The following is a 15,416-nucleotide window of genomic DNA, read 5'->3' as shown; positions in this document are numbered from 1 at the left end:
AACAAAAAAAGAACAACAAACAAACCAAAAAGCAAACAAACAAAAAACCCTATCCCATCACTGATGTGAACTCCAGGACAGGTACCCAGATGATTCACAGAGTCCCTGGACATGAGTGCTAGGACAATAAACTCTAGGTCTCTAGCTTTCCATGTCACCTTGACAATCTTCTTGCAAGAACATGTTCTAATCTCATTCTACCCAATCATCCCCACCCCCTCGAGTACACACACATACATACACACACACACATATTACCCACAGGGATCTGCAGAATTCTAAACATCATACTCTGGAATTCATACCCAGGACCATATAGGGAGGGACTCTGGAGGCAAAGCTTCTGTCCTAAGGTCACCCCTGAAGTCACTTGCCTCTCAGCAGCTCGTTTTGTAACCAAGGGTTCACATACTATGAGCCTGTGGAGAGACAGCAGTGATTTCAGCTGAGGATGAGGGGTGAGGTGGTTCCGAGACAATAACAGCCATAGGCAACCCAAAGCAAACAATGTAAGGAATGGACTCTACTAAATTTCTCTGGCTTTGTGACTGGCGGCCTCTCCTGAAATAGCCTAGAGACTGAGCAGCTCGAATAAATCACTAGAGTATCAGCCATCAACTTTAAATCAATCCCCCAAATGCCTTACCGTCCCTTAATGTCCCTTCAACTGACCAGCCCCCACCCCTTCAGCTGACCCTAATAGCCCTCACTGAATATCTCTCACTGAATGACTATTCCAATGCTTTTGTCATTTACTACTTTCTCACACACATACACAAAAATCGCCATTAACACCCCTACCTGCCACACTATGGGTAAGAGCACAAGATTAGTTAGAACCAAAGTCTTGTTTTATGAGGGAAATTTGGTCCTTGGAGCAGATGAGCGTGTACCTGTGAAAGAGGCAAAGCATTATACAGACTAAAGAGACCATTGCCTCTTCCCTCTCAGTTTCTTCCCCTGTATCCTCATAACCTACATGTCCAGTTACCTACACTGGTTTCTTTCCTTTAAATTACACTAAAAATTTTATCTTTCCATTCCATTCCCACCAGCAGCATCCCAGTTCAGGCATTTCCTCTACCCTGAATAACAAACTCCCGGCTCTCTGGCTTCACATTTTCATCATACTCTCATTTCACTCATTTCATCTTCCATATGTATCCAGATTAATCTTAAAGCCCAGCTGTGATCACATCCTTCTACTGAGTAAAATCTTTTCACAGGTCCCCCTCCCCCCACAATAATCAAGATCTCCCAATACCTTGACCTCATCCACTGTTTTGTTTTTGTTTTTACTATTTTATTTTCTTTTTTTTGTCTTTATTTATTTCTTCAATACTACATTCAAAAAATATGAGGTCCCCACATACCTCATCCACTGTTGAAGACAACCTTGACTCTTCTTTCTCTCATGCCCTATGTCTAATCCAAATCAACAAATTCCATGGACTATCAAAAATAGATCCAGACATTGATCAAATCATATCATCTCTCACCTGGATTTCTATAATATCCTCCTAATTGGTCTCCCTGCTTCTACTGTTGTCCTGCTACAGTCTATTCTTAACACAAAAGAGAGAATGATTCTAAATATTGGGAAGCAGATTTGGCTCAACAGAGAGAGCATCTGTCTACCACACAGGAGGACCAGGGTTCAAACCCAGGGCCTCCAGACCTGAGTGGTGAGCTGCCCCACGTGCAGTGCTGATGCATGCAAAGAGTGCAGTACCACGCAGGGGTGTCCACCGCGTAGGGGAGCCCCACGTGCAAGGAATGCACCCCTCAAGGAGAGCCACCCCATGCAAAAAAAAGCATAGTCTGCCCAGGAGTGGCACCGCACACATGGAGAGCTGACACAGCAAAATGACGCAACAAAAAAGAGACACAGATTCCCAGTGCTGCTGACAAGAATCTAAGCAGATAAAGAACACACGCAAATGGACACAGAGAGCAAACAAAGGGGGAGAAATAAATAAAAAATAAATCTTTAAATAAATAAATAAATGTAAGTCAAACTATGTTACTCCTATGATCAAAACTGTTCAGTGGTTCCCTGTTTCACTGTGAGTAAAAACCAAAGTCTACACTGGCTTCAAGGTTTTACATGATCTAGTGATCTGCTGCCCTTATTTCCTACTACTTTCTCTCTCTTTCTCAAGCTCACACTATATCAGCTACACTAACTTCCTAGCTATTTTTCAAACACACAAAGCTGTGGCACACTCGTGCACCTCAGGGCCTTTTCACCTGGTCTTCCATTAACCTGGAATACTTCTTCCACACCTCAACTATTCATTTTTTGCTTCAGATCTCTGCTCAAATGTCACCATTAGGTGTCTTTCCTAATCAACCCCCACTCTGCATTTTATATTTTTCTTATCATTTATTATTGCCTATCACATATTTATTGGTTTGTTTGTGTACTATCTGTCTCCTCAAACTGGAATATAACCTCCATGAAGGTAGGACTTTTTTGTTTTATTCACACTTTGTCTGTTTCATTCAGAATAATCCTTAGCATATAGCAAATTCTCAATAAATAAGTATTGAATAAATAGCCTGTTCCCCAGACAGAACCTTTACTTCAGTCTTGGTCTTCTCACCATTCCAATATAATAGTAAAGCTGGGTTATATTTATAGAGTTCTTACAATGTGCCAGGAACTGGGGAAATGGACTTGGCCCAGTGGTTAGGGCGTCCGTCTACCACATGGGAGGTCCGCGGTTCAAACCCCGAGCCTCCTTGACCCATGTGGAGCTGGCCCATGCGCAGTGCTGATGCGCACAAGGAGTGCCGCCCCACGAAGGAGTGTCCCCTGCAAGGAGTGTCCCCCGCAAGGAGTGTTCCCTGCAAGGAGTGTCCCCCGCAAGGAGTGCACCCCTCGAAGGGGTGTCCCCTGCTTAGGGGAGCCCCACGCGCAAGGAGTGCACCCGTAAGGAGAGCTGCCCAGCGCAAAAGAAAGGCGCCGCCCACACTTCCCGTGCAGCCACACTTCCCGTGCAGCTGATGACAACAGAAGCGGACAAAGAAACAAGACGCAGCAAATAGACACAGAGAACAGACAACCAGGGGAGAACTACATACACAGTTTGTTTACCCATTCTGTCAATAACTCCATGGGATAAACCTATTTTTATCCCCATTTTACAGTCAAGAAAACTGAGGCTCAAAGCTTGTAAGTGGTAGAAACAGGACTCAAACTAGGTGAAGTTTGACATCAAAGCCCATTTTCCTAATCTTTATGTTATACTGCTTCTCTACAATGTTTCCTCCCTTCTATGAACTATTTGTATAAGTGGTTCTTTACAGTTTGGCTCATAATGCTTTCAGACTGCTTTAAATAGAGAATATTGGTCTGTCTTCCCAAATAGAATGCAAATTCCTTGAGATCAGATTCTGGGCCTTTTAAGCTTAATAAAACATTTTATTGGATATTTTAAGAATATTATTAATTTGGCTAACATGGAAAATTTCTCTTTTCATCTGTCACAGCTGACTTTTGGACTTCTAGAATAAATGGGAGCATCGAGCAGCATATGATGAAAAGAATAATTGACTAGGAGTGGGGCTATCTGGAGATTAGACTCAGCTCAGTCTCCAAGCAGATATGCAATCCTTAAGCAAATCACTCAGCCTCTCTGGCCCTTAATTTACCCATCTCTAAAGAGTTGGCTTAGATGGATTCTAGCAGTCAATTCAAGTTCTAAAAGTACTATTATTCCATGAACCTTTACAATGTGTCAAGCCAAAATTAAAAGGCCAAATTTTCCCTTAATATTGTTCACTTTTAGCTATTCAGAGTACTTTCTAGGTGCACTATATCCTTTGAGGGTTATTTTAGCATATATACAAGGTATGTCCCAAAACAAGGAATGTGTTACATATATGACTTGCTAATGTTGCTATACAATCTAAATACATGACTTAAATTGAGAAGAAAGCCACACTGTGGCTTTATAAGTATATCGACTGGAACAAATCACTGAAAAAATGTTATTTAAAAAATCAATAAAAATTAAACAAGAAGATGGGCTCCAAGAGAGAGGACTTTAGGGAAAAAGTAGGGCTTAATAAAATAAATTAGGGAAACGGACTTGGCCCAGTGGTTGGGGCATCGGTCTGCCATATAGGAGGTCCGCAGTTCAAGCCCCAGGCCTACTTGACCCGTCTGGAGCTGGCCCACACGCAGTGCTGATGTGCGCAGGGAGTGCCGTGCCACTCAGGGGTGTCCCCACGTGGGGGGAGCCCCACGCACAATGGAGCTGGCATGGCAAGATGACGCAACAAAAAGAAACACAGATTCCCCTGCCACTGACAACAACAGAGGCGGACAAGGAAGAACACACAGCAAGTGGACACAGAGAACAAACAACAGGGGCGGGGTGGGGGGGGGGAAGGGAGAGAAATTTTAAAAATATAAATAAATAAATAAATTACATCATAGAGAGTTTGGAAAATATTGAGTATAAGATAAAGGCAAATAATGTAAGAAAAGAGAAAGAGGTCAGGCAATTATTAACTACAGAAAAAACAAAAATCTGAACATAAAAGGTAATCATAATGTATTTTTCGGGAAGCAGATTTGGCCCAACGGATAAGGGCATCTGTCTACCACATGGGAGGTCCAAGGTTCAAACCCAGGGCCTCCTGACCTGTGTGATGAGCTGGCCCATCCAAAGTGCTGATGCGCGCAAGGAGTGTCCTGCCACGTAGGGGTGTCCCCCACGTAGGGGAGCCCCATGCACAAGAAGTGCACCCCGTAAGGAGAGCCACCCAGTGCAAAAAAAGTGCAGCCTGCCCATGAATGGCACCACACACATGGAGAGCTGACGCAGCAAGATGACGCAATGAGACACAGATTCCGGGTGCAGTTAACAAGAATACAAATAGGCACAGAAGAACACACAGTAAATGAACACAGAGAGCACACCATTGGGGGGGGGCAAGGGAAGGAGAGAGAAATAAATAAAAAGTAAATCTTTAAAAAAATAATAATGTACTTTTTTCTCTGCAAGGAACAATTATATTTATATAAATATAATTATGTAAACATTGATTTTGAGTTGACTGAAATACAGAAGTATAATTATATTGGGAAGTTGGGCAAAGGAAGTTGGAGAGCTATATGAGAATCATCTATCATAATAGGAAGTCAATATGTTCCAAAAAGTATTGCTTTTTACTTGAAAATATAAAAGTAACAAAGAAAAACCATATATCTGGAATATTTGTACTTTACTTATTTATAACAAATGTAATCTATTTGTGGTTCACTTTTGCCTTACTGTAAACTGAAGAGTAATGGCACATATGTTAGTTGTTTCCATAGCACCTAATACAGGGCTGAATACCCATTATCTTTAAAATCCACTTGTTGAGCCAAGTGACCAATGCAAAATGGAACGAAAGTGTCTTGCTATGTATAGAGTTAACAGAATTTTGCACTGGAAGTAAATTTAGAGATTATCTAACCTAGCGTTTTGCAAATTGATAGTTCATGGAATACAACTTCTTGTAACGTTAATAGCATGCTGCAAAAAGTGTTTGGGGCATAAATAAATTCAGAAAATTCCGTGTTAGACAAAATTAATCAGGTTCCTTTACTGTAGGACTTCTTGGAGACTTTACTATGTTAATATGCATTGGGAATCCCACAAGGTAATTTATTACGTAGTGTTTCTCAGGCTCATGAAGTCGATGCTAATATCTCCAGTTATCAGTGTTTCCTAGAGCATTCTTTGTTAAACACTAATCTAGTCTAAATTCCTTAATTTACAAATGGAGAAAGAGAGGCTCTCTAGATTTTCTGCCCAAGTGTGGGTGATAAGGGAACTAGTATCTCAAGAAAGAAGTGCCTCTGGGTTCTGGAAAACTCTCTAGTGATAGAACAACTCTGGTATGTGTTTTCTCAGTTTTTCATCAGGCATCTGATTTTTTCAACACAGGGAACAAATTCAGAGACACAAGCATCTCAACAGACATATTAGACAGTAAGTTTCCAGTGGCAAAGTGGCCTCCAAATAAGCAATGATGATGTGATAATGGACCACTCACATTTCTAATAAAGTATGTTTACAACATCATTTCATTTGATTCTCATAACAATCTAATCAGAAAGACAAGAGTGGAATTATGATTCCATTTTATGGAAGAAGAAACAGACTCTCAGAGTTAAATGCCCTACCTGTGGTTACACAACAAAATTATTGGCAGGATTGAAACAAAAACCTAAATTTCCTGCTCAAATTAGAGCTCTTCTCCATATACCACAAACCGGGCAAATTTTGACTGAGTAGCAACTTGAACCATACAAATGACTTTTCCTTGGCTGGCTTAAACAATAAACAATGCTTATGGGTGGTGGCAGAAGCACCTTATTATTGGAACATCAAGGTCCCATTTAGAATCAGTACAGCAATACCTCTTATAGAGCTACGTAGCCAGGGGGTGTCTCAGAAAGTTCCCACTGGGGAGGCAGCATGGTTTAGTGGTACAAACAAGGGTTTAGGAGTCAGGTATACTCGAGTTTGGATCGTGGCTCTATCACTTACAGTGTAACCCTTCTGTGTTTCATTTCTTCATTTATAAAATGGAGCTAAGGGTATCTATTTTGCAAGGCTGTTGGGATACTAACAGGGAATTTGAGGGGTAGTACAGTGTAGTGGTTAAAAGCATAAGTTCTGGAATTATACTGTCTAGGTTTGAAACTCACCTCTGATTCTTACTAGCTGTATGACTTCAGACAAGTCACTTAACTTCTCAGAATTTCAATTTTCACACATGTAAAATGAGGAAAATAAATAGTGCTTTCTTAGTTTTGTGAGCATCAAACAAGGTAACATATGTTAGGTGCTTTGCATAGTGTCTAGCACGTAGCTCAACAAAGGTAATGATGATGGTGGTGGTAGTGGTGGTGATGAGAAACCCAATACTCATTTTCCTGCCAAATCAAGAATGAGAAACAAAGCTACTCAGTCTTGTTCTCTTTCATCTACCCATCTATCCTCTCCCCTTCCTCTTCTCCAACCACAAGCCAAGAACATTTGACTAGAAGTCAGGGTACTGAGCTTTGAATGCCAGCTCTGTCATATTGTGATTTTGGGGAAGTCACTTAACTTCCTTGAGGTGTTTTTCCTCTTCTGAGACATAAAGTTAATGAGACTCTACTGGGTTGCTGCAAGCATCAGATAAATTAATGGATTTTAAAGTACTGTGTGAACTATGAAGGATTACACAAATATGAAGGGTGACTGTTTTTATGTGCCACAAAATATAAGATGAATATTTACCAGTAAAAAGCAACTTTATCTCCAAGTTTTTTCTCATGGACATTTCGGTCCAGTACATTGTAGCAGATGTTGGTAGTTGCTCCTTTCATCCACTCAATGGAGATTTTTCCTTTAGTCACATCAAAGTTGTATTGGAGGAATGGGCCAGGGCATGGGGTCTTCCAGTAAAATTCCTTGGCAATGCCTCCCCAAAACTCTGCAACAGAAATGGAAAACCAGACTTCACTAAGCTTCTTAGACATGTATATCCTCAGACAGTTCTCCAGTCTATGCACAGGATCAAGTCATGACTTCCCTGCCCTATACTCTGCAACCCACTCCCTGAGTCCCTCTACCTGTCTAATATTATCCATCCACCATTCCCATAAATCACCTTCTACTTTTCAAATCTTTTCCTTCCCTCCTCAAAATTGCCACTCCATCTTTTTTTTTTAATTATTTATTATTTTTTTTTAAAATTACATTATGAAAAATATGAGGTCCCATTCAACCCCACCGCCCCCGCCCCCCACTCCCCCCACAGCAACACTCTCTCCCATCATTATGACACATCCATTGCACCTGGTAAGTTCATCTCTGAGCATCGCTGCACCCCATAGTCAATGGTCCACATCATAGCCCAGACTCTCTCACGTTCCATCCAGTGGGCCCTGGGGGGATCTATAATGTCCCGTAAACACTCCATCTTTTTACCATCTATTTACATCCTTACATGATCCCTAGCACATAGTAGACAATCAGTAAAATGTTTAATGAACTAGTGAAAGGAATAAAGCCTCTATCCACAGAGTCTTCCATGACTATCTCTTTCTTCACTTAATTTGTTCATTCCCTCATGATGAATATTTATTGAATATCTCCATCTCCTGCTACTACTTGCCTTTTAGTTGCTGTGTGCCAGATGCTGCATTAAGATTTTGTGAGTGTTATCTCATTTAGTCCTCATCATAACCCTAGAAGCCAGACATTATTTTCACCCTCATTTTGACTTGAAAACCAAGGCTCAGAGAGGTTAAATACTTACTGTGTCTAAGATAACACAGTCATTAAGTCAATATCTGAAACTTTCCTGAGGAAGAGACATTTTTGGTAAAATCCAAAAGCTAAAAGGAGTTTTCCTTCACTCTCTCACCAGAAAAGAGAATGCTATGTGATGGAGGGAATCAAAGGTAAATGTTAAGAACTCTTCAGTGTCTGAAGCACTGAGAATAAGGGAGAGAATGGCAGGAATTGATGCATTAACCAGGCAGATCATGCATTCCTTCCAAGCATGATATGAAATTTGGTCTTTATCCTAAGAGCAGTGGGAAGCTACTGAAGGGTATTAAGTAATAGAGACATGATTTACTTTTTTATTTTTTTCCAAAAAAAAGATCTACCTGGCACCTCTGGAGAAAATGGCTCCTAGAGTACATATTGTCTGTGCTCAATAGGTAAAACAAGCAATTGCAGAGGACTTAGAATATTCTCAGACTGGATCAAGACCTAGAGGAGAGAGATACTTAGAACTTTAACAATGCAGGGAACTGTAGAAAGTATCACCCCCTGATTTTACAGATAAGAAACCAAATTCATAGAGGCAAAATGACTTGTGCAAGGTCACATGATTTGGAGTTTATACAATCTAGGTGAAGAGTTAAGACTAACAGGTAATATTTTTGAAAATACAAAACAGAAAATAACTGAAAGCTCGTCCTTGCAGTCAGTTAAAGAAATCCAAATTATATCAACCCTAAGGTGCCATTATGTACCTGTAAAACTGATGGTCCTGAGAAAGCTGATACTCATACAATAATGGCACTGTAAGAAGGTGGTACAATCTTGCTAGATAGCAGGGAAATATCTGACAAGAGCCATAAATCTTTTAATATCCCTAAATCTGCTACCTTGACTTTGGGAAATATCCTCCAAGAAAATAATCCCAAAGGGAAAAAAAAAAGTGTTACTACAGAGGTGTTTATGGCAAAGCTATTTATAATAGTGAGACTGGAAGCAACACAAAAGCCCAACAATAAAAAATAAAAAAAAACTGATGAAAACTAGTGATATAATAGAATACTACCTGGTCACCAAAGAGAAAGTAAAAGAGAACTGGCAAATTTAGTGAATGCCATTAACATACCAGGGACTGGGCTAATCTCATTTAAAATTTATGATACTATGGCCCTAGAAAGTATATATTAATTATCCAAATTTTGTAGATGAGAAAACTGAAGCTCAGAAAGCATAGGAAACTCTTCTGAGGACTACACAGCTAGTGGCCAGAATACAAAATCAGACTGACTCTCAAATGTATAGTTAAAAACATTTTTAAGTGAAAATATTATGCATATGCTATTTAAAACTATAAACCACATTTATGTCCATCAATAAGGAAAAAAGAAAACTGAGTTTTGTGTTTCCCCTGCTTTTTTTTTTTTTTTTTTTTTGTAGAGATGTTGAAATCTGTATGTTTTGATGGTACAGATTCTAAGTACTGAAGAAATTCAGAAGAGGAAAGATGAGCATGGACTGGGATGACTACAGAATGTTCTGGGGAACCAGTGGGGCTTGACTAGCTAGAGAGGAACAAGAGGGAGATACAAAGGCAAGGAGGTGAGAAAGGGATTTTTATTTATCCAGCATGTCAAGAAGAATAACCGGTCTGCAATGAGGGGCGTGGTAGGAAGTAGTGGGGAATGAGGATGGAAAGGTAGGGTGGAGTAGATTATTCAGAGACCTTGAAAGAAAGGCACAATTTTAATTTGAAACTGTAGGCAATAAGGAACTATGTAAAATTTTTGAGATAACCTTTGAAAGCATAGGTTCATGATGTTCCAGAATATCAGTCTAATGGTATTTAGATAAATCTACTAGAGAAAGTGAAGGTGGATGACACTAGGGGAGAAAAAGTAAATTAGGAGTCCGCTCTTTTGAGTTAAAAAAGGCAAATCTGAGAGACATTTTGAAAGCGTATATGACAGAATTTGCTGAGAACAGTTATGGGGTTGGGGAAGAGGAATAATAGCCTAGCTATTAGGAGTATAGGTTCTGGAATCGAGACTAACTTGGTTCATATCCCAGCTCCAACACTAACTAGCTTTGTGACTTTGCATAAGTTATTTAACCTCTTCAAGCATCAATTTCCTTCTCTGTAAAGAATATGGAGATGATAAGGCATTCTACATTAAATCATACAGGATCTGTGCTTAGCAAGCAGTAAGCAATCCTATAAATGATAGGCTTTATTAGAGTTTTACAGGCAGCGGACTTGGCCCAGTGGTTAGGGCATCCGCCTGCCACATGGGAGGTCCACGGTTCAAACACCGGGCCTCCTTGACCCGTGTGGAGCTGGCCCACGCGCAGTGCTGATGTGCGCAAGGAGTGCCCTGCCACGCAGGGGTGTCCCCCGTGTAGGGGAGCCCCATGCACAAGGACTGCGCCCCGTAAGGAGGGCCGCCCAGCACGAAAGAAAGTGCAGCTTGCCCAGGAATGGTGTGGCACACACAGAGAGCTGACTCAACAAGACGACTCAACAAAAAGAAACACAGATTCCCGTGCCGCTGACAACAACAAAAGCAGACAAAGAAGATGCAGCAAAATAGACACAGAGAACACAGACAACCTGGGTAGGGGGGTGGGGGGGAGAAGGGGAGAGAAATTTAAAAAAATATATATATATATATATAAAATATAAAGTTTAACAGTTGGAACAGTGCCATTGACAAGGTTTAGAAAATCAAGAGAGCAAGTTTGGGAGGGAAAGTTGGTAAAAGCCAGTCACAATCATGTTGAATATGACACAACACCAAAGTATGTGAACAGATGGTCTTACAGGCCTATGAAATGTGGGACCATAAATGAGTGCCAGAAAAGCCAGATATATAGAAAAGGGAGTTGTTACTGTGGCAGTAATAGCTCATCCTTGGGGAACAGATAAACTCATGATAGGAAAAAATATAGAGGGAGAAAAGAAGTGAAAATAGGCCTGAGGATTCAAACTTTAACATTGCTTGCAGTGCTCTACACTTGATTCGATCGTGCCTTAAATCACTCAATTGCTTCATCCATAATTATTGTCATCAAACTAACCACCATTTATTGAATGCCTACTGTGCATCAGACACTTCATAATACACACTTTGTTACTTCCTCCAATCTTGACACAAACCTATGGGGCAGGCATTATTATCACTATCTTATAGATGAAGAAAAAGGAATCTCAGACAAGTTTAAAAGTCTGCCTAAGACTGGATAGCAAATGAGTGGCAGAGCCAGCATCTAAATCTAGACCTTTCTGGGTTTGATTCTTGGCTCCTGCTTGTCCCACTAGGAAACACCATACTGCATTCCATCTGTGCTGCAGTTGGGCTCCTCACTCAGACTGAAGGTAACTTAGCCTGAGGGCAAGGATAGGGACGTCTCCTCGCACATTTTTCATTAAAGACAGGGAACCATCTGTCAGAATTTCTGAGTTATTATAATCGCAGCCCAAATCAAAGAAAAGACTTCTTTAGTTTCCATTTCTGAAATATTAAAATAGCTCTGGGGCCCCATTATTAATTTGGGGGACTCCAGGATGGGAATCAGATCCTGTTCCTGCCCCTTAACAGTCAAGACTAGTCTCCAGAGGCAATAGCTAAGTTGATGTGAAAGGGAGGCAAAGAAAGTTCTCCTTAGGGCCTTCCTCCCCTCGAGGCGACTCTTGGCCCTAAGAACCCCTCTTCTAGCCTCAGGAACTCCTTTCTTGTCTCCTCACTGAACATCCACTCTTCTACCCATCTCCTCAAGGAACTCAGTTCTTTCCGCATCTCCTCACAGAAACCCCTGTGGATCTCCTCACAGAAACCTACGTCTCCTGAAACCCCCAAGTCCCCGAGAAACCCCTCCCCCAATGCTCAGGGAACCCCTAAGTCCTCACGGAACTCCTAGTCCCAAACGGAAGCCCCAGTTCCTCACGGAACGACCGCAATTCCTCACTCGCCGGGGAACTTCCACTCCTCTCCTCACCGACGCCCCCGCCAGGCCCGCCCGGGCAGGGCCTCACCCCGTGGGTCCTCCACAGAGAGCCGATGCAGCTCGCGGTAGCGCTGCAGCGAGGGGACGTGCGCCGAGCGGCTGACCTCGGGCGGCGGCGACCAGCTCCGTGCCCGACTCCCGGCTCCAGCCTCCTCCCGAGCCCCGCTCTCGCTGCCGCTCCGACCCCGCTCCTCGGGAAGCCCCATCGCGCCAAGTTCCGAGCACCGTGGTCGCCTTCGAGGTCGCTGCGGGGGCCCGGACTGGGAAAACAGGCCGACGGAGAGGCGGGGCCCGGGGAGAGGCTGCACCCGGGGGAGGCGGGCCCTTCTGGTGGGGGCGTGGCTTGGGCTAACCAGGGGTGGGCGGGGCCGTGCCTGGTCCGGGCAGGGCCAAGGTTAGCAAAGACAGTGATAGGGACAGTCGTGGATTGCTTGGGGATAGGGCGGGCTTGACTTGCCGGAAGGAGTGGGGCTGTAAAGTGAAAGCAGAAGGGGCGGGACTGGGCGTGACAGTGGAGAGGCGGGGTCAGGCCTGACAGCAGAGGAGGTGGGCCCAATGAGTGGCCAGGGTAGGTGGGGTCTGAAAGTGACAGATCTGGGTGGGGCTAGGGCGGGGAGCGAGCGGGAAAGAGCTGAGCTGAAGCGAAAAGCGCCGTCAGCCGGTCCCGGAGCCGCCCGCGGTCTGATTGCAAAAGCCTGACTGTCGCCCCACTGAGTTGGGAAACCAGGTAGAGGAAGATCCAATTGGCATACTTTCCCCCAGGAACTATCTCCCAACTCTGAGCATAATTTCTCCACCCCAGTGTCCTTGAGGGCACGTCTGTCCACTGACTGAGGGAACAAGACTTCCTCTCTGCTGAGCCTGGGGCCAGCTCAGATTTTCTCCCACCCCGGAGGATATGTCTTCACTCCCCTTACCTCCACAATCTTTATCCAGATCTGAAGTACAAGACTCACTCAGTGAAGATTAGATGCCTTCAGGTCTTTGCTAATAAGCTCACCTCCTCATTGCACAAATGATAAACCCATGAAAGGGAAGGAACTTGCGAAAGGTCCCAGAGCAAATAACGACCAAGTTAGGGGCAGATCTAGGTCCCTTGACTCTGAGTCTGTTTCCACTGCCCCATCAGGCTACAGCTAAGGTTTGTAAAATACCGAAGTCTGTGCAAATGGGAGGAATCATTGACATTTCCTTCTTTCCTTCCAGGGCCTCTTGACCAAGGGACTCCTCCCACCTGCCACAACCTGGGTTCAGTTACCTCTGGTTTCCCTTTATTCCCTCCACCCCAGAAAGAAGGCAAGGCCGGGTAGAACCCTCCATCTCCCACTTGCACTCATCACCAAGAAGCTTCCATCCTACCCATCGGTTCACAGGCTGGCTGTCAAGGCAGGGAATATCCTTAAATATCTAACTCCAAGAGTGATTCTGAGTCCTGAAGAGGGCAGCCTCCAGCTCCTGAAGCCTATACAGATCTGTAACCCCTATCTAGCCCAGCTTCTTTCCCCTCCTACTCCCCTGTTCTTTGCCCAGCTGACAATAAACCCAGCACAGCCTGAGATGAAAAGGATCTCTCCATGATCAGGCCTATTATCCAGAGCCTACCCTCTCCTGAAGGGGTACAGACTGAAGTGGTACAGACCTCACAGAGTGGCCAAGGACCCCACCGAAGGGACAGATACCTGAGTAGCCATCAACAGCCCTGAAGCAGCCCAGACTTCACTGAGGGTGCATGGGCACCACTAAGAGAACCTAAGTCTTGTTGAGGGATCTCAGATCCTGCTAATAGGATATGAATAGCACTGAAGTGCATTGGCCCCACTGAGCTGTCTATCCTGCTTCAGGGCTTATTTTCCTTCCCTGCCAATAGGTTGGGGAGGAAAAGAAGTTTTATTGGTCAATCTCAAATGAGCCTCCCTGTCAAGTGGTTTTTCTACAGCTTTTGTACTGGCTTGAAACAAAGAGAATTAGTTATAGCTATGATTTGAAACAAAGAAAATTAATCATAGACTCGACATTTCTTTGAAGGGGTTGGGAAGTTTTTCTAGTTTTCTGTTCTAGTTAACATTTAAGATACATATTGTGCCTGGTGTCTCTAAGTTTCATGGTTCTAAGAATAGAGACTTTTTCTTTACAAGGAAATAAGTAAAAGATTACTTAATATTAAACTCAACAGGGCTATGTGCTCTTCTATAAAAATTTTATGCTTACTCTAAGGTGTTTGCTAGGTTGCAAGTACACTGTGTCCTGTTCCTGCTACAGTAGGACTCATGGACCTCACTAAGGAGACAAGAATCTCACTGTGGGAAGGAAGGCACACGCAATGGACACATTCCTACATACAGAGGGTCTGAGCAGCAATCTCTTCCCTAGTCCCTCTCCCAAGCCTTCCTCCCTTTTCCTAAGCACTTTTCCTGACGCATTGCTGTCCCCTCCTGTCTATAGGTGGCACTGCAGCAGGCCTCCCCACTGATTTTGAGCATCTCAGGTCATTTCAGAGCCTGGGCCCAGGGTTGGGGAGGGAGGTGTGTGTCCATGGACTCGAACAGCCCTCTCTGTCTGCCTGTGGACTGTACAATGGAGTTTGGATCAGTGGCAGTTTGGATCATAAGAGAGGGAAACCCCATTCTTGAAGATGGGTAAACAGTGCAAGATAAGTGTGATTGAAGTTCCTGAGAGATGGGAGATGAAGAATTGGATGAGACGCCATGAGATTAAGGTAGGAATGATAATCATAATCATATAACAAAACATGTTATTAAAATATAAGCAAAATATTTTACTATAAATAAATATGCATTTATTAATTCTCTTCCTCCTCCTGCATCTGGAATTGAGTTGGTGCCAAGGCCTTTATTAAGTGCTTTCCATGCATTTTATTTAATCCTCACAATAACACTCTGAGATGAATACTGTTATTCTCTCCATTTAACAAATGAGGAAACTGATTTTTAGAAAGATCGAGTGTCTTACCCAAGATCACACAGGAACAAAACCCAGACTCTGCACCACACAGGCACCACCACCACCTCCTCCACTACTTCTTTGTCAAAGTGTGGTTTCCGGAGCCAGATCTAAAACTCTTAAAATGTTGTTGGTAAATAATCAGCTTCCAGAGGCCACATTTCC

The 15,416-nt window shown here is 43.1% G+C and overlaps 1 protein-coding gene across 4 annotated transcripts in view; it reads right to left on the bottom strand.

The window, feature by feature from the left end:
- Positions 1-12,765, bottom strand: part of ACSS2 (acyl-CoA synthetase short chain family member 2) — a 55,113-nt gene extending 42,348 nt beyond the window's left edge. For 3 of the 4 annotated variants that reach the window (XM_012523834.4, XM_058286965.2, XM_058286966.2), the window contains exons 1-2: positions 12,319-12,740; positions 7,293-7,488 (exon numbers count right to left, since the gene is read on the bottom strand). In XM_012523834.4, coding sequence (XP_012379288.2) covers positions 7,293-7,488; positions 12,319-12,496 — 374 coding nt within the window. In that variant the 5' untranslated portion in view covers positions 12,497-12,740. Of the gene's footprint in view, positions 1-7,292; positions 7,489-12,318 lie in introns of all 4 variants that reach the window. The other variant, XM_058286964.1, reaches the window with a different exon arrangement.
- Between the last annotated feature and the right edge of the window lie 2,651 nt (positions 12,766-15,416).

This window comes from Dasypus novemcinctus, chromosome 24 (assembly GCF_030445035.2).
Source record: "Dasypus novemcinctus isolate mDasNov1 chromosome 24, mDasNov1.1.hap2, whole genome shotgun sequence".
Lineage (NCBI taxonomy): Eukaryota > Metazoa > Chordata > Mammalia > Cingulata > Dasypodidae > Dasypus > Dasypus novemcinctus.
This window is presented reverse-complemented; position numbering and strand designations above follow the sequence as displayed.